We start from the raw sequence: 22,000 nt of genomic DNA, 5'->3' as shown, positions 1-22,000 counted from the left end.
CCTTTCCCCAGATTCCGGTTCCCCTCTTCCCCTCACCCCATCTCCTCAGATACCTCGCTCCAGCCTCAAAGCCTGGCACACTTTGTCCCTCTGCCTCCATGTCGACCCCACCCCTTTTCACCTGGCTGTGCATCTTTGCAGGTCTAGGCAGGCCCTGCATCCCCCTGAAGCCTTCTCTGGTGCCTCAGGCTGGGTTGGGGCTCCCTGGGCTCCCTCGGTTGCCTGTTTCCTCTGTGTGTGTCTGACTCTCCAACAAGGTTGTGAGCTCCCAGGACCAGCGGAATACCTACTTCCTCCACGACGCGCCTCGGCACTCAGGCTTTGGCCAGGTGTGCAGATGACACTCCTCTGGCTTTGGGCTTAGCCCTGTGGCTCCTCATACTCCCTTTGGCCCTTGTCTCCCTTGCTTGACCCCCTAACCTGGGCAGTTTAGTGTCTGACACCCTGATGTGCTTGCTACCCACTAGCTGACCTAGCGCTCCCTGTCCCTCCTCCCCCCGACACACACCATATGAATATGAATATGAATATGAATATAAATATAAATATAAACATAGGGTGTGTGTAGGGGGTGGGGGGACAGGGAGTGCTACTATCTTCTTGGCCTAAGTCTTTTCCATCAAAACCCAACTAGAGCTTGTTTTGCTTGGGACAGCAGAAAGCGTACCAGATTCAAGAATCAGCTAGATGTGTGCACCGTGTGACATCTGTCTGGCCCTCAGCTTCCTCATCCGTAGCCTGGAATACAGTGGTACTCAGAGCATAGGGCGGGAATAGGAAGTGGATGGTGTGCACCTGTGCCATCTCTTCCCCTGGGCTTTGAGCTCCCTGAGGTGCTGGAGTTACCTCTGGATCTTTTCTCAGCAAATATATACAAAAATGTACAAAGATTCTGTACTTTGTGGTTTACGTTTGCACAAAATTTGTTGTGTTCTGTCCTCACAAAAATTCTTACCAGCATCCACTCGTTGCATGTGTGCAAACTTGGGTTGCTGAGCCAGGAAGACTGAGTGGGGTGGGGCTTGGTCATGAGCTTTGAAAAGACCCATACTAGACATTAAGAGAGGTTGTCAGACCCACTTAAGGCCAGCCCTTAACCCAGGCCTGCAGATTCCAGGTCCCGAGCTCAAAATCCTTGCACGTTCTTGTCCTACCATGACACCATGAGGTGAGCAATATCATACCCATTTTACAGCCAAAAACCCAAAGACACAGCCAGTAAGGGGCAGAGGCAGGACCTGCCCCAAGTCTGGGGACCATCTCTGTGCTCCTCACATGTTTCCAGAACTTGCTGGTTGATAATAAGTAGAGAAGAGTTTTTCCTTTCCCTCTCTTTTTTTCCTTTGGGGCTTTTTCCCACTACTGGGGACTTTGGATGCAGCTTTTGGAATGGCAAGTGTGTGGGGAAGAGCAGGACAAGCAGGAAATGCCCAGTACTGAACAGAAGGTGGGATCCCAGAATTGGTCAGCACCTCCACGCCTACACTCTAGTCTGTATTGTATTGTTGCTTGGAGACCTGGGAGGGCGGGCTCAGCCTCCCCTCTGTGGTGGTATGGTCTCGTGTTGACTGTGGACCTAGGGTGTCACTCTCGGCACTGTTTGCAAATGGAAAGTGGCTGGAGTCCTGGGAGAAAAAAATAACTTCCCTCTCAGCATCTTGTCATCTATCTTTGCTGTCCCCAGGCTTTGGGACCAGGATATGGCCGTGAGGGCAGGGTCACGGTCGGTCGGTTGTAGGGTTTCGTGGTTTCCGGGCACCAGGAGGTAGGATGGGGGGATCCTGCAGCATTTAGCCAGTATGTACAACCAACACCAAACATCATGGTTTCTGCCTGCCACAGACACCTGTGGGTACCTGGACACAGAGTTACCCACCCCTCCCCTGCAACACACAGATACTCACACACACACACACACACACACACTCAGGTTTGGGGAGCCTCAAAGCAGCTTCTGAAGCATTTATTCAGCACCTACTCTATGCAAGGCGCACACTGGCCACTGCATTGACTGGGGGTGCTGTGTGTGACCTTGGCAAGTTCCTCACCCTCCCAGAGTCTTGGTTGCCACAGCTTTCCAGAAATAAGAGTACTGCTTCACAATCCTGTAGGCATGGATTAGGTGAATGCCAAAGCCTCGTGCCAACTGCCAAACCCTGTTTAGGAACAGAAGCCTGTAGGTTTGTGCAAATCAAATCATTTGGATCTTCCAAATCTTAGGAGATTTTTATTAATTTAATGTCAGAAACTGGATGGAGTTGGAACTAACGTCCACATGTCTTTGGAATAAAATACATATGGGAGTTATTAACCAGAGTCACCCCAATAAAGTTAATTTAAAAAATATATATGGGAAAGCGAAAAGAAGAAGAAGAAAAAGAACTCCTGCTGATTATTCAAAATAGCCAAGACTTGAAAACAACGTAAGCATCGATGGATAGAAGAATGAATAAAGAAGCTGTGGTCTATAGATACAATGGAATATTATTCAGCCACGAGAAAGGAGGAAATCATGCCATTTGCAACAACTTGGATGGCCCTTGAGGGTATTATGAAGTAAGTCGGACACAGAAATATAAAACCGGTATAATAGCACTTACATGTGGAGTCTAAAAAAGTCAAACTCAGAGAAACAGAGTAGATTGTTGGTTACCAGGGGTGGAGGGTGGGGAAAATGGGGAGATGTTGGTCAAAGGGTACAAACTTCCAGCTATAAGATTAATAAATTCTGAGGATCTAATGTACAACAATGTATCTATATGGTTATAGATATAGATAATAATTATTTAGTGATACTGTATCATACACTTGAATGTTTCTAAGAGAGTAGATCTTAAATATTCTCACCACAAAAAAGCAATGGTGAATGTGACAGACAGGATGAGGTGTTAGCTAGTTCTATGATAATCGTTTCACACTATATAAGTGTATCAATCCAACACGCTGTATACCTTAAACTTACACAATGTTTTCTGTCAATTATATATCTCAATAAAGCTGGAGGGTGATTTAAAAGAAAAAGAATACATGCCGAAGCCTGTAGGAAATCATCAAGGTTTCATCAAGCCAACAGCGGATTCTTGAACAAAACTTTTCCCGCCAGCCTGTGGCTTGCCCTTTGACTTCCTGGGTGTCTTTTGATGGAGAAAAGTTGTTCATTTTGATCAATTACGATAGTTCCATTTGTTCTTTTCTAGCACGTCGTCTCCTGTTTCAGAAATCCTGGTCCCACTATGACGACTGCCTCCTGTGCTCTACACTCACGTCCATCATCCATCTCGAATCATTTTTGTGCACGGAGTGGGGCAGAGTCAAGGTTTCTGGTTTTCCACCCGATACCCAGTCATGCCTGCACAACGTGTTGAAAATTATTCCTGTCCCAATGAACCCCACAGTGGGGCTTCTGGGTATAAAATGCTACATAGCAATGCACACAAGAAGCTGCTTCCTCATGCAACAGCAAGGCTGAAGTCTATAGATTTTATGGTAAAATAAGAGAAGCCAGACACACAGGAACACATTCCAGAGAGGCCTGTGCAGTGACAGCGGGCTTTCGTGGACACCCCGGGGCAGGCTGGTGTCTGGGAGGAGGCACGAGGGAGGCTTCTAGGGTGTGGACGTGTTCTGTATTTTGACCTGGGTGGTGGCTCCACAGGTGTGTGCAAGTGAAAAACAAACCTGTGAGCTCTGCCATCAGATGAGCACACTGAACTCTTTGCGTGCGATACACTACCTGGAAAGAATGTGTTGGAGTGTGAAGGAGGAAAAGACGCAAACAGAGGTGTTTGCTGGGGAAGCTGCGTAGTGGCTTTGCAGAGAGGGAGACTGAAAGAGAAAAAGGGGCAGCCCTGCTGTCCATCCGGAAGCCGCTGCCAGCTGGGCCCCACTGTTGTCTTGTGGGTTGTAAGCATACTCCCAGAACACCAACCTCGACAGGGTCTCTTTGGGACCATGAGACAGTGAGACACAGCAAGGCCACTGCACAGTTGTGTCTTTACCCAGATAAAACAAGGTCCCCATGCTACCCATGAAATACCAAGCACACCTCTCGGCCCCTCTTTTGGCTAAAATGAATAACTGCTACGTCTTTGCCAATTACAGCTTAATCATGCTTTTAGTCTCCCCTCTCTGTGGATGAGATTTATTGAGATCCCCAGTTATAGAACTGCCCCCACTTTCCAGCAGCGCCCAATCTAGTGAACCCCTACTACCTTAGGCCCTCCTCCCAATCACCCAACAAAGCTTAAACCCTATGTAATAGGTTCTTGCTGGCACCCTCTTCTCACAACCCCTGTCCACTGTGGGTGTGATCTCCTTCTCGAGGTGAGTAGCAAACCCATCTTGTTTGACCACAGGTGGGTCCAGGTGGTCTGTGGCCGGAGGGCATCTACAAGACATTTGCCCAAAGTCTTGAAGAGTGATCAGGTGTTTGCCAAGCAGAGGAGGAGGGAAGGGTGCTCTGAGCCAAAGGCATAAGGTGAGCAAGCACGTGCACAGATGGTGGAGGAAGAATGTGTTGGCCATGTTTGTGTATGGGGCTGAGGAGTGGGGATACAGTGGGGGTGGGTGCGGCCAGAGTGTGACCAATGTCGAATGCCAGGTGACAGAGCAAGGCCAGCACCGGGACGAGGCAGACCCTGAGATGAATGGCTCCTTTAATTTTTGCATTCCTAGGTGCCTCACTCTTCTCACCCTAATCCTGGCCCTGATAGAGTTTCTAGAACTATCTCTAATTCAGGGCCCAGCCCCAGCCCTGAGCTGGCTGTCAGCCATGCTGGATTCGCATCAAGACTCAGTCCATTGTGACATTAATGGATGAGGCTGTCACTAGTGCCCTGTCTCCTGTTGTCTGCAGTGACCATTTCCGGCCCTCACCTCTCACCACACCCTCCCATCCTCCATCTCCCCAGCTGCTGGCCAGACACTTGGTGGGGAGCATGGGCAGGGGCCCCGTCAGCCCTCACCCTGATCCACAGACCCAGTGGGTCATTTCTCTCTCCTGGTCCTAGTGCCAGAAGGATGTGGCGGAAGCTTCTCCACTCTGAGACCACCTGAGATGCTGACAACAAAAGCCTCCCCGGGCCCAAGCCCCTCTGCTGCCCTCTCCCCCTCCCCCATGCTGGCCTGGTCTCCCTCCCTCCTCGCAACCCCTCCTGTCAAAAGTCCTGACCCTCTCCGGTCAGCCTGGGAACCCAAGTGGGTGCCCTTGACTCCTGACCTCTGGAGGTGTGTCCTCCCTCAGCACCAGCAGCACCGCCTGTTCTTGGCTCCTGTAGCCTCTCCTGGGATGTTTCCTTGTCGTCTGACGTCGCCTGGGCTCTGGGTGGCTCTGTGCTCAGCCTCTCTTCTCCTTGGTTGGCTTCGTTTCCTCCACTGAGATCTGTGAAACTGCTGACCCCCAGATCTTTCTCCTGATCTCCAGACCCCTGGAGCCTACCATCTGCCAGATGCTTCTACTTGGGCCCCTAGAATGCCAAGCAACCATCTCAGGTTGGGTTCTCTGTGTCAAAGATTCATGTGCCAGGGGTGCCATTGGCAGAACTCCCAGGAGAAAGTGGTAAAGGCGCAGGGGAAGCAGGATCTGGAAGGGGAGGGAGCCCAGCGAGGATGGCAGAACGTGGCTCCAGCCTGTTCCCTTGGGAGCTCTGGAGAGTAAGTCACACTGCAAGCTGCCTTGACTGGAGGCAGGGTTTCTGGGCTGGCCCATTCCTGCACACACAGTCAGGGGTTGGGGCTACCTAACAAGACGTCCATTCTAGGGCACAGCAACAACCTGAAGGCAGCCTGCCTAGGAGGAGACACAGCAGTGGGGCCAGCCATAGGACACAAATCCCATTTAAGCAGGAGGTAGGGAGGACCAAGTCCCGAGAGAAGAATGTGCAAGATCACGCCCACCATCGGCCAAGGCTGCTCCTCTCTGGGATTTGCCACCACAGTGAGCAGTGCCTCTGGGACCTGGCCGAGAGCTGGAACCACTTCCATCTCAGGTCACTGTAGCATCTGGGCCAGCTTTTCCTCTAAGCCCTGCACTGGGCATGGGTAAGGCTGGGGGTTGGGAGGTGGCACCGAAAAGCCCAACCAGGCCTTGCCCCAAGGAACTCCTGGTCTAGCAAGAAAGGCACACTTCTAATGGGACCATTAGGAGCTCCTGAGACCAATAACTGACAGGGAAAGGGCTGCTGCCGTGCCTCCCCCATTACTCCTCAAGGAAGAGGGGCTGGGGTCAGGGGACATGAGCAGGGGTCAGCTTACACGGGGCAGGAGGATGGGATCAAGGATGGCATCGAGAGTGAGGAGTCATTAATCAAGTGAAGAGGTGGAAAGGTGATTCGTGTGGGAGGCCCAGCAAGAGCCAAGTCAGGGAGGCGGGGTGCTGCCTGGTTCAAAGCACAGCAAACGCTGATTTCACCCAGAATTCCCACAACTTTATTCACAAGCCATCTGGACTGTTTTTGACCTAATGGTTTTCTCTGAAGTACTGATTTATTTGTGTGTTTTTTTAACCTTAAATACATTTATTTCAAAGGAAACTTCATATTAGTACCTCAACTAGAAAACGATGATCACTTTGCTAGAAAAAGGGAAGTGACTGAATGTAAAGATGCTGCTGAGTTCTAGCTGAAAGCTGTTGCCTGGCTGGGCTCTGAGCAGGAGTCCTGCTCTCTCTTTCACTGAAATAGTTCTACAATTATCTGAGAGGTGTGAAAGGCACTCCAGCACCAGATGGAAACTTGCACCTGCTGCCGTCTGGCAGTGTGGAGGAGTCAGACCCAGCATTCCTTTATGCATCTCAGGCTCTGGAGAACCCTGAATTTGGTCAGGCAAAGCCACAGGGCTGGGCCAGGGTTGGGTTCAGATTGTTCTCGGGAGGCAGGCTGAGCCGGACTGAGGAATTCGGGTTTTCTCACCAGGGCACTAGGGAGCCATGTGAGAGCTGCGAGCAGGGGTGTAACATGATCCATCACGGTTCAGATTTTGGCCTGACAGTGTCCAGGGGTGACCTTCTCACATAGGGGTGACTGGGATGGTTTCCCTGGAGTCCGTGTAGCTGAATTGGATCCCTCACCTTCCTGGTCGTGCAGTCTGTGGCCACAGGGACACAGGCATGCTCTAATCTAGAGCCAGAGCAACAGAGCTGAGGACAGGAGGTGGGGGGTCTTCCGCAGCTCTTAAAGGTAGGACAGCCACTGTCTCTCATAGCCCTCTGGGTGCATAAGCAAATGAAAAGGCTCTGTGTTGTGTACCAACGCTAGAGATGGTGATAGAAATGCAGTGATTTGGGGGGCACTTATTAGTGTTCCAACAAGTGACTTCGGCTGAGTTTCACCACCTCGTTTTCTTCCTTCCTCCCACCCTCCCTTCCTCCCTTCCTCCCTTCCTTCCTCCTTTCCTTCCTTCCCTTCCTTCCTCTGCTCCACCTCTTTTTCTTTCATTTGAATCTAGTCTGTGTTTATACAGTGTTTCATGGTCTACAAAGTTTATTTGGGTAGAGGTTGTCCAGAGTAGGTACCTGTCTCATCTTATTGATAAGAAAGTAGGGGCCTAGTGACATTGACATGATTACATGGACATTCAGGGGTAGAACTTGATCCCAAATGTTCTGAATCTCAGTCCCATATCGGTTAGGAGATTGTTGGAATAATCCAGGTGAGAGTTGGCGGTAGCTCAGACACAGTTGTCACCATGAAAATGGTGAGAAATGCTCAGATTCTGGACATGAATTGGCGGTGTGGAGGAGGAAAACAGAGAGGTCAAAGGAGACTCCAAAATTTTTACCTAGCAACTGAAAGAAGAGCGAGCTGGGGGTGGGGAATCTTGAAGGTAGCTGGAGCCAAGTAAGGTTTGAGATGTCCACTAAACAAGGGAAGAGAATGTCCAGCAGGCAGCGGGGCACACGGGTCTGGAGTCTGGAGACGGGGTGGGGGCATCTGGACAAGAGATGCACATTTGGGGTGAACGGCATGTAGACTGAGGAGGCCACCAAGGAGGGCATATAGACAGAGAAGAGAAACGGGCCGAGGACTGAGCCCCAGGCTCCCCCAGAAGCTGGAGAGCAGAGAAGACACCAGAGAAGGAGCTGAGAGGAGTGGTCACAGAGTTCGATGGAATAGCAGGGAGGGGCTGAGCTGCTCCAGGAGGCGGGCAGCAGAGAGAGCCAAGGAAAGGGGGCTGCAAAGTAGGTGGGTGCCCTCCAGGAAGAGTGCATGCCCCCTGTGGGTTGCAGAGACTTAACTAGCAGATTCCTCATGTTGGTACATAGACCTCACCATTTTGCCACAAAATGCTTCTTCCATCCCTCCTCCACAAATGTAAACTTTCCTTCATTTTTTTACCCCAGAAAAACAAATGATGATTGGTATCTATCCAAGGGATTAAGTAACTAAAAACCAACTTTTACTTGATTCAGAAGTTGATATGTTCAACACATCTCTTTCCAAAACTAACAACAATAAAAAATGACACCCAACACAAACAGGGTCTGTTAGACACCAAAGTAGGAAGGTTTCCAGAAAAATTAAAAGAATATTTATCTAAGGTTTTAACAACCAAACCGACACCCCCCTTGGCTTCCAGACTCTAATCAGAGCTGAGCAATGGAGCAGAGACAGGCGTATTTTCCCCGGGGTACAGGCCCATGTCCCTACATTAACCACTGGGGAGTCTGGTCCTGTCTGCGCCTCCCGAACTGGCTTCCTGCTTCCAGGCTGACGGGCAAAGTGACTCTCTGCTAGGTGGTCTCCTGGTTTGGGTTTGGACTGTCTATGCTTTTCCCCACAGTGGCCAACCCCTCCTCCAGGAGACCCCGGGTTTGACCACCGGGCAAGCCTCAGGGGACTATGGCTGAGGATTTCTCACTCCTTGGGCGGGCATACAACGCTCTTCCCAGTCTCTCAAACTCCGTTTTTTCAGGCTCAGTACTTCCCAGCATGCATCTAGTGGTTTCCCACCTCTGAGCCTTTGCAGGTACTGGGTGCTGTTCCCTCCATCTGATATACTCTTACTGCCACTCCTCCTAAATGCATATTCGAATTAATGCCATCTCTCAAGAGCAAGATGACCTCAGAATCTGACTGACCTGCCTCTGTTCTGGTTAACACCTGTTATCCTGGGGTGACTATTAATAATGCCCCCTTTTACTCTCAGAAATATCCTGGTTTAGACAACAAATTCCATACTCGCCTGACATTAGGCCCAGCTCAAACGCCTCCTCCAGGAAGCCACCCCTGATTCCCAGAGGAAAGGTCTCCTTTATCCTGAGCTTGTATAGTCCCAAGTCCTTTTTCTGAGTGTATCACACTGTGGGGGACAATTTCCTCGGCATGTCGCCTCTCTCCTCAGCTAGGCAGATACAATCCCTTTATTAAAAGCATTTACAAACATAGTGTCATGGCTTAGATTGTGTCCCCCCCAAAAAAAACATATTGAACTCTTAAGTCTGGTTACCTGTGAATGTGACCTTATTCGGAAATAGAGTCTTTGTACATTTAGCCCAGTCTTGAGGTCATTCAGGTGGGCCCTAATCTGATATGACTGTGTCCTTATAAAAAGGGGACATTTGGACACAGAGACAGACACGCACAGAGGGAAGACGATGAGAAGAAACCCAAGAAGATGGCCGTGTGACTGAAGTGATGCGTCTACAAGTCAAGGGACGCCAAGGATTGTCGACAAACACCAGAAGCTGGGAAGAGGCCAGGCAGGAGTCTCCCCTGGGGCCACCAGAGAGAGCGCTGCCCTGCTGACACCTTGGCCTGGGGCTTCCAGCCTCCAGAACTGTGAGACATAAGTTGCTGTTGATGTAAGCCATCCTGTTGTTGGCACTTTATTACAGCAGACTTAGGAAAATGATAAATATAGTAACTACTCTTAAAGAACTGCTTTGTTGAGATACAATTCAGATACTATCAACTTTACACTTTTAAGGGGTACAATGGTATGGATTTTAGTATATTCACAGAGTTGTGCGACCATCAGCACTATCCAATTTTAGAACATTTTGTCACCCCAAAAGGAAACCCAATATCCATTAGCAGTCACTCCCATTCTCCTTTGTCCTTCAGGCAACCACTAATCTACTCTCTGTCTCTATGGATTTACCTATTCTGCACATTTCATGCAGCACATGGCCTTTGGTGACTGGCTTCTGTCACTTAGCGTCCTGTTTTCAAGGTGCACCCATGTGGTCGCACGTATCTGTGCTTCACTACTTTCTATGACCCAATAATAGTTCACATAGATAGAACACATTTTATTTACCCATTCATCAGTTAATGAACATTTAGATTGTTTCCAATATTTGGTTCTTGCGAATAATGCTGCTGTGAACATTCACGTGTAAGTTTTTGCATGGGCATATGCTTTCGATGCTCTTGAATAAGAAAGTAACTCTTTTTCATGGAAAGATGACATTAAAGATAAAACTGCCAGTGGTAGAAAAGTCTATGCATCTAAAGCCAGACTCTTTCTCTTCCTTCCCCAGAGACCACTACTTGTTTCGTTCCTGTCCTTCCAGAAACGTTCTCTGCAGGTACACACTCAGGTAAGTGAATGTTTCTTTTCTCCAGCAAAAGTACCAGCACCCGATTGTTCCATCCCCTGTGCTTCTCACATATCAATACCTCTGGATGCTTCTGTATCCTTAGCTAGGGCTAGACTTCATTCTGTCAGTGACTGCCTCGCTGCACGGCTTGAATATGCCCTTGTTTATTGAACCATTTGAAGGGCATCTAGGCTCCTCCTAATCTTGGGTCACTGCAAATATGCCACCCTGAACACGCTTGTGTACCCATGCAAAGATTCTGGGGTGGGTGTGTAGACCAGAAGGCCCAGAGGTGGACTTGCTGGGACATAGACTATGAGCTTTTCTGGTTCGAATAAGAACAGGGCCCTGAGTTTCTTGATTTGGGAGCTGAGTCTTTGTGGCCCTTGTGTATAGCACAGATATGTGCCCAGTGGCAGGAAGAGTGGAGCTTGCCCTGACCCATTTCCTCCCTTGAACCTGTTTTGAACCCTGCTTTGAAAGGGCCGGGGGACATAGGCGGGACTAAACTGCTAATTCACCAGCCGGTTGGCGACCTTGTGTGGATGTTACAGCCCACACCGATCCAGATCCTGTGCCAATCCATTCCCATAAATGTTAAGAACAAGCTCAATTATTCTCTTCAAAAACAGTAGCTTTCAAGAGATTGGTAGTCTGTGAATTTAAAACCAGCCAGATTAACAAAACTAGTCGTTCTGAATTATTAACCTGTTATCATGGCATAGGAAGTCTTTTCTTTTTTTCTTTCTTTCTTCATTTGCTGACTCAAAGACAGACTTTGAAAACAAACCTCATTGACTGCACCCGCTGTTTTCTCGCTGAACAAAGTTTTTTCGACAAATCCATTTTATTGTGCCGTGTGCCTTCAAAGTTGAGAATCTGATGAGGCGAACTCTCTCCCAACCCTGACACTAAATTAGCTCAGTGACCTTGAGAATGTTCCTTATCTTCACTAGGTGGTGGTTTGCTTAACAAGGAGAGGTGAGATAAGACTAAGACTCTAGGATTTTAGGCTTCTAGGTCAAGCTAATCTCTGTACTTTGATAGCTCCTCTGTGTCCACCAGGGGACAGATAGTCCTCTGTTTTCACAGGCAGCCTTAGCCTCAGACGAGGGATTATTGTCAGATTTAAATGTCTAAACCTTGTTTGAACTTGAAGTGCAAACAAAGGGTTAATGTCATATTTTGCCATCTAAACGGGACCTTTAGGGACCTTGTTTGCCAGATGAACTCAAAGCCAATGTTATTAGCCTGTGCAGGTACTTTTGGCAGAGGCTTTGGGAGGAGATGGGGTTTGGGAATGGACCAGGGATTACAGATGAATTAGCATTTCTGCCCCTGGCTCATTACCGGTGGATAAAGACACCTCCTGTGGCTCCCAGCAGGTTGGTAGCAGGAATTTGGGTGGTTTGGACAGCAGGACTCTGGCTCCACAAAGGCTGCTAAAAAGCCATTGTTCCAGGGTTTAATGGGGCCCTTTTGTTGGCAGCTCCCTCATGTCTCAACTGGAGCCAAAGTCTTCACCCTGACGCTGATAAACAACACAGCTGGTGCCAGAATAAGCTTAATGACACTCCCCTGCCAGCCAGCCATTCCTCTGCTCCAGAACCTTCAATGACTCCCCATTGCCCACTCACTCTTTGCTTGGTTGTCCAAGCTGACAAGCGTCTGGCCTCATTACCTGGCTAATCTTAATGTCCACTATTTCTTAGTGTTTTATTTTAACCAAAATGTTTGCAGTATCAAGTCTGGGTCAGGCACTGGGTGTTAAGTGCAGTGCAAGTATCATCTTGTTTCTTCTTGATGAGTGTTTTTAAAGAAGGTCTCATCCCCGTTGTGTGGACAAAGAATTGAGGTCCAGAGCAGCTAATGCGGCCTGCGTAATGCCGCACAGCCAGCCAGCATAGGGCCAGTACAATCCCTGTCCCGAGCTCTCCTTCACTGCCTGGTTGGGGCCCAGTACTGAGCATTAGTGTGGGCAGGGCAAGAACGGAGGGCTTCTGAGGGGGTGACGCTGAGTGATAAGAGGAAGCAAGCTAGGCAATGAGTGGTGGTGGTGGTGATGGTGGGGAACATTCCAGACAGAGGGAGCAGCAAAGAAAAAGGCCTTTCTCTCCCTGGACCATAGTTTCCTCATCTGTCAAATATGTACTCGCATGTGCGTGCGTGCGTGCGTGCATGCGTGTGGTTGGAAGGTGTTGCCTTCTGGTTCTCTGATTCCACTTGCACCCTAAAACTCTCTGAATTTCCCCCAGAATCAGAGAGTGAGTGGTGGGTTCCTCTTTAAATTTTGTGCCTTAAGTACCTCACTTTTCTCATCCTTAGCCCCCTCAGGCTCTGGCTGCAATCACCCTTTAACCTGATTCAGGAAATAAATAAATAAACAGACTGGCTGAGGTCAGTGCCCTGGGGGTGGGGAGGACTGGAGTGGGCTCTTCTGGCCACTGAGAGCTGCATTTGAGCAAGGGCTGCCCCCTTTAGAACAGGGCCCCTTCTCCACTATTCCTAGCTGCCTTAGAAATCTGGTCAGCCTTATTCATTTTTATCGTCTGCAAGGCCCTTGTAACAATTTGAGTTTGCCGCTCTGGGGCAGCATGCTTCTCAAGGCTGGTAAGGACCCATTATTCCGTTTCTATTCTACTTAACATGTCTTCGGCAACCATGTTACATCTCATTTTCTTCTTCTCATTTTCCTTGCTTTCTTCTTCCCTGCTTTCTTGCTCCATCATCTTCTGTTCTTTCCCTCTACCCTGTCTCTCTTCAGTCCCCAGCCAATCCCCCTCTTAAACCCCACTTATTTCTCGATTACATCATATCTAAATATACTTTGGCAGGAGAAGTCCATCAGGAGTCAGGGAGGGCCTCAGAAAGATGGTAACACTTGAGCGTGGCTTTGAGGGGGTGAATAGGAGTTTGTCGGGAAGCAGGGAGGAAGAAACAGGAGACCAGCATGCTTAAGTCCAAGAGCTGGGTTTTTACAGGCGAAGCTGGAATCCTGGCTTCTCCACTCTACAGCTCTATGATCCAGGGCAAATTGTATCACGTCACCAAGTCTCAGTGACAGCATCAGCGTAACAGGAGTTTCTCTAGCACCTACTTGATGAGCTGAGCCATCAGTGAGAACATTTCTCAGTACAGGCCTGGTGCCTGGCGAACAGAAGATGCTCTATAGGTGTTTGTTGAATGAATGAATAGATGTCCCAGTCAGAGGGGATGGCGTAAAGCGAGGTCTGGCAATGAGACCAAGCACAGGGTGTTTGGGGACTCGTGTCCACTCCTGAATCTGTGGTACAGCCCCGTCTTATTGGCTTCTGAGGGCCGACAGTGCAGATCTCTTTCCAACTCTGCATTCATGGATGTTACCTCAGTAGCTTGGACTCCACCACTGGGGAAGTCTTTGCGCTGTGGAAACTGGCAAATACTACAGGTCAGAGCTTTTCTTTTTTCCCTCCAGTGAGCCAATTGACCAGCACACCATCTCCTGCAGGCAGGTGAGGGTTAGATTTCAAGGGGCCTTGGACAGTAGGGCCTGGTGAGGTCCTTCTGTTCACTGTTTGTTGTAGGACTTCAGAAAGACAGTTTGAACCTACCTGACCTGAGAAAGATGTGTTTTTTTAGAACTAAAGAAGCCCAGAATTGGAGTTTTTAAAAAATCCCAAACATATCACCCTAATATAGTTACGTAACTCAAAAAATGATCTTCAGCTTAAATCTTTTTTTTTCTTAAAGACCATTTATTTCTCTTGAATGAGCAAACCCTTGAATTAGAAAATCACTTAATTTATCAAGTGAAAACTCAGGAGATTTTTTAATTGGGAGAAATGGGGGGGGTGGAGCCTGTATGAGAGGGTGGCAGCAGCCAGTTCATTCATGATTTTGCAGGAAAGGATGTTTGTTGGCCTTTACTCTGATAGCAGTGGGAAATCATTGGAGGGTTTGAAGCAAACAAATTATATGATTAGATTCTGGTCTTGGAAAAGATCCTTCCCACTGTTCTGTGAAGAGCCTGGAGGGGGCCCGCATGGATGCAAGGATATCAGGCAAAAGAGAATGAGTTTGGATAAGCATGTTTCTGGAGAGAGAAGACCATGTGTTCACCTTACTTCCTTTTCCTCCTGAGCACTCAGCTGGACTACATTTCCCAGCCTCCTCAGCAGTTAGGCGGGACCATGTGATTTAGTTCCAGCCCACTGACTATGGGAGGAGGCGATGTAAGCCACTTCCAGGCCTGGCCATAAAAACTCCCATACAATCCTCCAGCTTATATCCTTCACACACCTCACACCAGGATCCAGTGGAGAACTCCCAGGCCTAGGAGATGGCAGAGCCACTACCTGGAAGGAGTGACTGAATGGAGCAGAGCCCCACCATCTTCCTGCATTGGACTGTGCTGAGAGGAACAAAGCTTCACTGTGTTAAGCCACGAAACCTGGGGCTGTTTGTTATAGCAGCCGAGCGGACAGATATAGTGGGGAGGAAAGCAGAGACAGGTGTGTAGACCTGAGAGCTCTCTGCTGGTAAAGTCATGGGATTTGTGATCAGTAGGATACAGGATGCGGGATAAGGAGGCATTGGAGGCCTCCTGTCTTACTGCCCAAGTGTCTTACTGAATGGAGGTGCCTTTTACTGTGGGAGACCCTCAGGTGGAGACCTTAAGGTTGGTGTATCTAAGACACCAGAGTGACGTCAAGAAGCTCTTCTCTTAGCCTTGCAACCCAAGATAGTCTGGCAGCTCCTCTTGGGAGCACTTCTTGGTGGTCAAGGCCACCTGTCATTCATGAGGGAGAGAATACAAAGAGTGTCTGTCTCTGGCGCCATCCCGCTGCCCTTGGCCAAACCGATCCATGTGGTCGGGAATACTGGCTGTTTCCTCCCAGACCAGCACACCCTCCACCATGGCCAGACTTTGGACCCCAAGCTGTATATAGCAAGGCTAGTGTTGGGACATAGTCTATTCCCTTTTTTCCCCTTTCAACAAATATTTCCCGAGTACCTACTATAATAGTAATGTTAAAACTACAATTTATTGAGCACTTCCCATGTTCCAGGCCCTACGCCAGGCACTTTACTACATGACTTCATTTAATCTTTAATCAACAGAGATGAAAACTATTAGTGGCTCCATTTGACAAGTGGGGAAACTGAGGCTCGGAGAGGTCATGTAAGGCAGGCCTTGAACCCAGGTCAGCAGACTCCAGAGTCCATCATCCCAGGCATGGAGCCAACCCTGCCCTGAGCACGACATTGACACAGTCTGCCAGAGCTGAGTGTGGCCCGATCCCTTGGCTTCTCCTAGTGATGGCTCCTTCAGTCCCTCATAATTCTTGCTCCTCTCACTTGGGTAGTGGCTGCTTTTTGCTACCCAACACATTGGCACGTCCTCTTCCTTTGTCTTCAGGAGGCCTAGGGCCAGGACAACATTTTTCATTTCCCTCCCCCGGAGGGAATTGTTACTGCGCGAGATCTTAGGGCCTAGATTACTGGTCCAACCACTGTTGGCGTGGTACAGAGATCACATGAACCCCAAACCATGACCCCTGATGGGCACCGATTCCCAGGCAGCCACTGTCCTCAGAGGGGGGCTTAGGTCTGGCATCCAGAGCAGTTTCTAAACTGGTTTGGAAACCCATTTCAACCAACTTAGTCCAAAAGTAGTGTTTAAGGCATCACAGAATCCAAGGGAGAGTTGAGCCAAAACCTAGAATCAGGCACCCAGATGCCACTATAGCCTTCTCTGTATCTCTCATCTCTGCTTTTTGAGGACTGACACAAGGCAGAGCTGGATGTTACCCACCCAGCATCACTTATGGCTGCAGCCATAAGATATAGTTTTGGACAATAAGATGTAAACAGACATCTGCTGTGGGTTCTGGAAAGTTTTCTTTGTGTGTGAGTGTGTGTGTGTGTGTGTGTGTGTGTGTGTGTGTGTGTGTTTTGATAAAACGTGTCAAACAGCTGGCCTAACCCTTCTCCCCTTCATTCTTCCTTGAATGCAGATATGATGGCTGGAGCAGGAGCAGCCATCTTATAGCCATGAGAAAAAGACAAGAAAATAAAAAAACGCCAGCTCTGATCTCACTGAATGACTAAACCATTGTCCGTGGTTACCTCCCTCTAGATTTCTTATCATTTGAGAAAAATATAATTTTATTTATTAAACCATTGACGGCCAGATTTGTTTTGACTTGTAGGAAAACACTATCCTAATGGAGACAATCACTGTCATTTTCACTGCAGCTGCGTAAAATGGAAACATAATTGCCCTGGTCCCTGGTCCCTGAACTCCACTTTCTGAATCTCAAGCTCAAAAAACATTCCTGGATTGGGACTCATTGGCCCCATTGAGATTGCTTATACCTGGTCCAATCACCAGTGGCGGAGAGGGCAGGCTATGATTGGTCCAGTGAGTGCCAACCCAGAGACCCATGAGCTATGGCAGCACAGGTATGGGAGGAGTGTCGTTTGAACATGACAGTAAGAAAGCCTCTGAGCAGCCTGCCGTATCAGTGTCTGTTCTGGTCACCCAGCCAAGGGCACTGATCGGCTCATCTCCATTCACCCCCTCTAGCTCTCATTCATTCCACCATGTTTATTATGCATTCACTGTGTGTGCTGCATAGTGCTGGAGCAGGGCAGGATTTGAACTGGGTCCATGATCTGGCCCATTTCTGCTACTAGACCCCAAGGGAAGCCTAAGTCCACGTAGCCACTGGACTCAGTCTCCAGGCTTGGGTTCAAACCTGGGCTCTGCCGTTTACTGGCTAGTGACTGACTGTTTCCCATGGTAGCTCAGTTTCCTCATCCATAGCAGGTGGGGACTCTCTTGGCTTCAATGAGCTTCGGAGTCAGCAGACTAGATTCTATCCCCCGTCCCCAGCCCCCTTCCTGGCTGTGTGACCTCAGGGCTGCTGCCTCACTTCTCTGTGCATGATCCCCCATCTGTAAACCAAGGGAGAATCTTGACCTCCTAGGTTGTTAAGGTAAGGAGATTCATGAAATAACTCTGGGCCACACAGGAAGTGCTCAATAAATCCTAAAAATAAAACTGAAACAGCCTCAAGGGAATGTATGACAAGCCCTGGGCAGAGTTTCCTGAGGCCAGCTGCCCAGGAAGAGGTTGGGCACTGGGTGAAGTCCAGCCCAGAGATTCTGCTGGAGCATGACAAGCAAAGGGTCTCCCAGACCCCTGCTGTGAGCCTATGTAAGCTCATGGGATTGGTTGGCAGATGTGGGTCAGTGGTACATGCCAATCCCCAGGCTGAGGGCAGCAGAAAGCTGTCCCTGTCCATCTGAGGGCTGGCAACCACCAGGGCAACATCTACGTAGGAGAGAGAAACCAAGGGCAACACGTGGGTCCTGTCAATGACAGCTGCTGGCCTTGGAAGGGAGGCTGACCTTCTCTTTGTCCCCCTTCTGCGGGGCTGGGCAGGGCTGGGTGGGTGGACAGCAGCTCCAATTCAAGTGTTCAGGTGTTCCCCACACACTTCGCAGCACTTCCTTAGCTGCAGGCCAGGGTTTGTGTGGAAAACAAGCTCCCTGCCCATGGCAGGTGTGTACCACCATCTTCCAGGGCCAGGCCCCAGGCCAGGCTTCAGAGAAGGCTCACTCTGCCCTCAGAGTGACTGTGGGGGAGAGAAAGTACAGGCCAACTCAGAATAGCTCCCTTTATCGGGATCTGCCAAGCATCAGGTACTTAGACACACACATTTATTATGTACATGTTGTTATTACTCACCATGGCCCTAGGAAACAAGACCTGTTACTATCCCCATTTTACAGAAAAGGAAACTGAGGCTCAGACACATGAGCTGGTTTGCTCAGGGCTACACAGGAAGTGGGATTCCAGACCAGGTCTGTCCAACCCCAAAGATTGGCCTCTTTCTCCTATGTGACAGTCTCCAGGGAGCAGGCCAGAAGTCAAAATAGCATCAGGGCATCAGAGAACTGCCCCTCGTTCCCCAAAGTCCTGGCTGTTTGCTTGAACCCCTTTTCCTTCCTCTCCCCAGCTGAGCACTCCCTGTACTTCTAGGTCTCTGTTTATACGCCACTTCCTCTGGGAAGCTCCCCATGCTTTCCCCAGGTTGGGGTTTCTCCTCTCAGCTCCCCCAGCCCCGCTTATCTAAACCCATTGTCTACCTCAGGAGAATCCAAACTCCAGAGGACAAGACTATTTCTGTCCCATCCTCCACAATATCTTCAAGGTGTAGCAAGGTGCCTGGCTCATAGTAGGCCCTCAATAAACAAATGTGGAATATGTGGAATAAATAACTCTGACCAGTCTCACTCCCCAAAGAGTACAGACCCTTTTCTGGGGGGTAGGGACTATATCTCTGGACCAAAGGGAACAGGACAGGACAGACCTGGGGTCCCAGGGACTGCTTCTCAGGACCCTGGCCCCCACCCGGGGTGAGATGTGTCCCCAGAGCCCAGCCCATTGAATTTTTTCCTGCCGACTCACTCCATGATTCATTCTTGGCCCCTGGCATGCCTGGGCCTACTGTGAGGCCACAGGCCCTGGTGCTAAGTTTAGTGACTGCAAAATGTCCTCGTGAAATTCCAGGCAGAGCCAGGGGGCTGGTGGCACATTCCACAGAGCTTCCTCGGGCCCTTCAGCTCAGCAGCAGGGCCTGAAGGGGAACCAAACGTCCTTCCAGTAAATAGCCTGGAAGGGCTGGGTCCCCGTCTCGGGGCTTTGACCAGCAGCCAAGGAGCTCAAGGACAAAGTTGCCCTCTAATGTCAGAGGAGCTTGGTGTGGAAGGTAGGACGCTGGGGGAGCCTTTGAATGGTGTACCACAGTGGAGAAGAGAGTGGCCTTGTTGAGTTTCAGGGCAAAACCCTCTCCCTGGGAAGCCTATCAACATGTCGGACAATTCATTCCTAGGCTAAGACTTCCCTGCTGGGGCATGGGGCCTGCCTCCCTGTGCCTCCCGAGTTGATGGAAGTGGCCTGGCTCTTCCCTTTGGGCCTCAGACTCACCTGTCTCCTGCCCTTCACAAGACAGGACCCCCATCCCTCTCCCTGCTCTGTCGCCCCCTCCAGATGTTCCCTACCTGCTCTGTCCCTCTCCCAGAGATGAGGAATGAACAGGGGAGATGTGTGATGTACAGGGGAAAGGTCCCTTCCTCTCTTCTGAACACAGTATAACTGTATTACCGTGGAGGCACTGAAGGAGATCTTAAGTGACCTTAAACCGTTGACTTGGGTGGAGCTTGTGGCCCAGGAAGACCATTCGATTTTGTTCACGTGAACATGCTCCCCAGAAAGGCCCCCTCTAGCCTGCATTTGGGCCTTCATTTCAATCAATTCCTCCTCCACTGGGGTCTTTCCCAATAGGAGAAACCACATCCCCCTCAGCATGAGTCAGAAACTGCAGTCTTAGCTCCGGACTGCCAGCTCCACGGGGGTGGGGGTGCTGTCAGATCAGTAGAATCTCCCAGCAGGGACCACCATGCCTTCACAGAGGCACTGAGATGGAAGCCCTTTTCTAAAAGTAAAAAATATATATGGAAACAAATAGAAAGATGGGATATCAGGGAAAAAGCAAACAATCTCAACAACCACCTCACTTCATACACAATAATCAATTGGAAAATAAATAATAATAATAATAGAAGGAGGAAACTTTGAGAGGTGAAGCACACGTTTATGGCCTTAATGGTGGTGATGATTTCATGGGTATATACTTATCTCCAAACTCATTAAGTTGTATACATTAAACATGTATAGCTTTTTACATGTCAAAATATCAATTAATAATGGATCATGGACATAAATGTAAAAAGCAGAACCCAGATCCTGGAGGACACAGAGACGAATATCTTTGCTATATTAGAGAAGCAAAGGTTTCTTGGTCGGGACACAAAAAGTACTAACCCTGAAAAAAAAATATTGAAAAATTGGACTTCATCCAAATTCAAATTTTCTGCTCATTAAAAGACACCATTAACAAAATTGATAGGTAAGACAAAGACCGGGAGAAAATATTCACTGTGTGTGAGTGTGTGTGTGTGTGTGTGTGTGTATGACAAAGGACTTATTCCCAGAACATAAAAAAAATTACAAATCCACAGTAAAAAAAAAAAATCTTATTGTAAAAAATACTGGAAGACTTGAACAGATACTACAAAAGAAGATATACTAATGGCCGATATGCACGGAAAACGGTGCTCACACAAAGGAAATACAAAATATTAGTATTAAAATTATAATGAAATACCATCTCATACCCACCAGAATGGCGAACATTTTTAAAAGCTTCCACCACCAAGTGCTATGAAGATGTGGAGCAACTGGGATCTCATACTCTGCTGGAGGAAATATAAACTATACAGATACAACGGAAAACAGTCGGGAAGTTTCCTCTGAAGGTAAGCAGCTAAGAAGATTTCAAAGTTACCTTAAAGTAAGCGTATATCTACAGAATGTCGCAATCAGTCCACTACTAACTCTTTACCCCAGAGCAATAAAAACATACGCGTATACCAAGACTTGTGTGAAAATGTTCATAGCAGCTTTCTTCGTGTCAGCCCCAAACTGGAAACAACCCAAATGTCTATCACCAGGGGAGTGGATAAATAAACTGTGGAACATTCTCACAATGGAATACTACTCAGCAATCAAGACGTGTCAGCTGCTGATAACAACATGGGTGAATCTCCAAAATAGTATGCTGAGGGGAAGAAGCCAGACCCCAAAGAGTACATCCTGTACGAATTCATCTGTGTGAAACTTAGGACAGGCAAAGCTGACATATGGTGAAAGAAATCAGAGCAGCAGTTGTCTCTGGGGACAGGAGTGACTACAAAGGGGTACAAGGCAATTTGTTGGGGCGCTGGAAATGTTCCACAGCTCGTTCAAGTGATAATTACAACGGTGAATATAAATAAAAGAAGCATTGAGATGGACACTTAAGATGTGTGCAATGTTTTCTATTCTAATTATATTTGTCTTCCACAAAAATATATCTTAAAAATTAAAAAAATCTGAAATAATTCATGTAGTTAATAACTTAAAATAATAATAATATTGCAAACTGTGCATTTCTACTACCCAGCTTAAGAACTAGAGCAATAACCACTATCTTAGGACCTTCGCGTTTTCCTCCCTCCCTCAGAGGTAAGCACTAGCTGGAAATTGGTGTTTATTCTTCCTTTGACTTTCCTCTTAATTGCACCACCTCTGCCCATTTCCTTAAATAGTTTACTGTTTAGCGTGTCTGTTTGGGCATGCTATATAAATGCCTGTATTCTTCTGAGACTTGCTTTTTTCACTCACATTGTGTGTCTGACATTCATTCATGTTGTGCATACCTATAATCCATTCATTGTCATTACTGCCTAGTATTTTAGTGTGGAGCTATACGTAGTACAATTGGTTTATCATTCGCCTGTTGATGGACATTGGGTTATTTCTAGGTTAGGGCAAATAATGCTTGTGCATATCTTCCGGTGCACATGGAT

The 22,000-nt window shown here is 48.4% G+C and overlaps 1 protein-coding gene across 1 annotated transcript in view; it reads left to right on the top strand.

Moving 5' to 3' along the window:
* Positions 1-22,000, top strand: part of LSM3 (LSM3 homolog, U6 small nuclear RNA and mRNA degradation associated) — a 183,068-nt gene that overhangs the window by 111,302 nt on the left and 49,766 nt on the right. The window contains exon 4 of the mRNA XM_081072969.1: positions 10,481-10,540. Coding sequence (XP_080929095.1) covers positions 10,481-10,540 — 60 coding nt within the window. The remainder of the gene's footprint in view (positions 1-10,480; positions 10,541-22,000) is intronic.

Source organism: Rhinolophus hipposideros, assembly GCF_964194185.1.
Source record: "Rhinolophus hipposideros genome assembly, chromosome: 14".
Classification (NCBI taxonomy): Eukaryota; Metazoa; Chordata; class Mammalia; order Chiroptera; family Rhinolophidae; genus Rhinolophus; species Rhinolophus hipposideros.
This window is presented reverse-complemented; position numbering and strand designations above follow the sequence as displayed.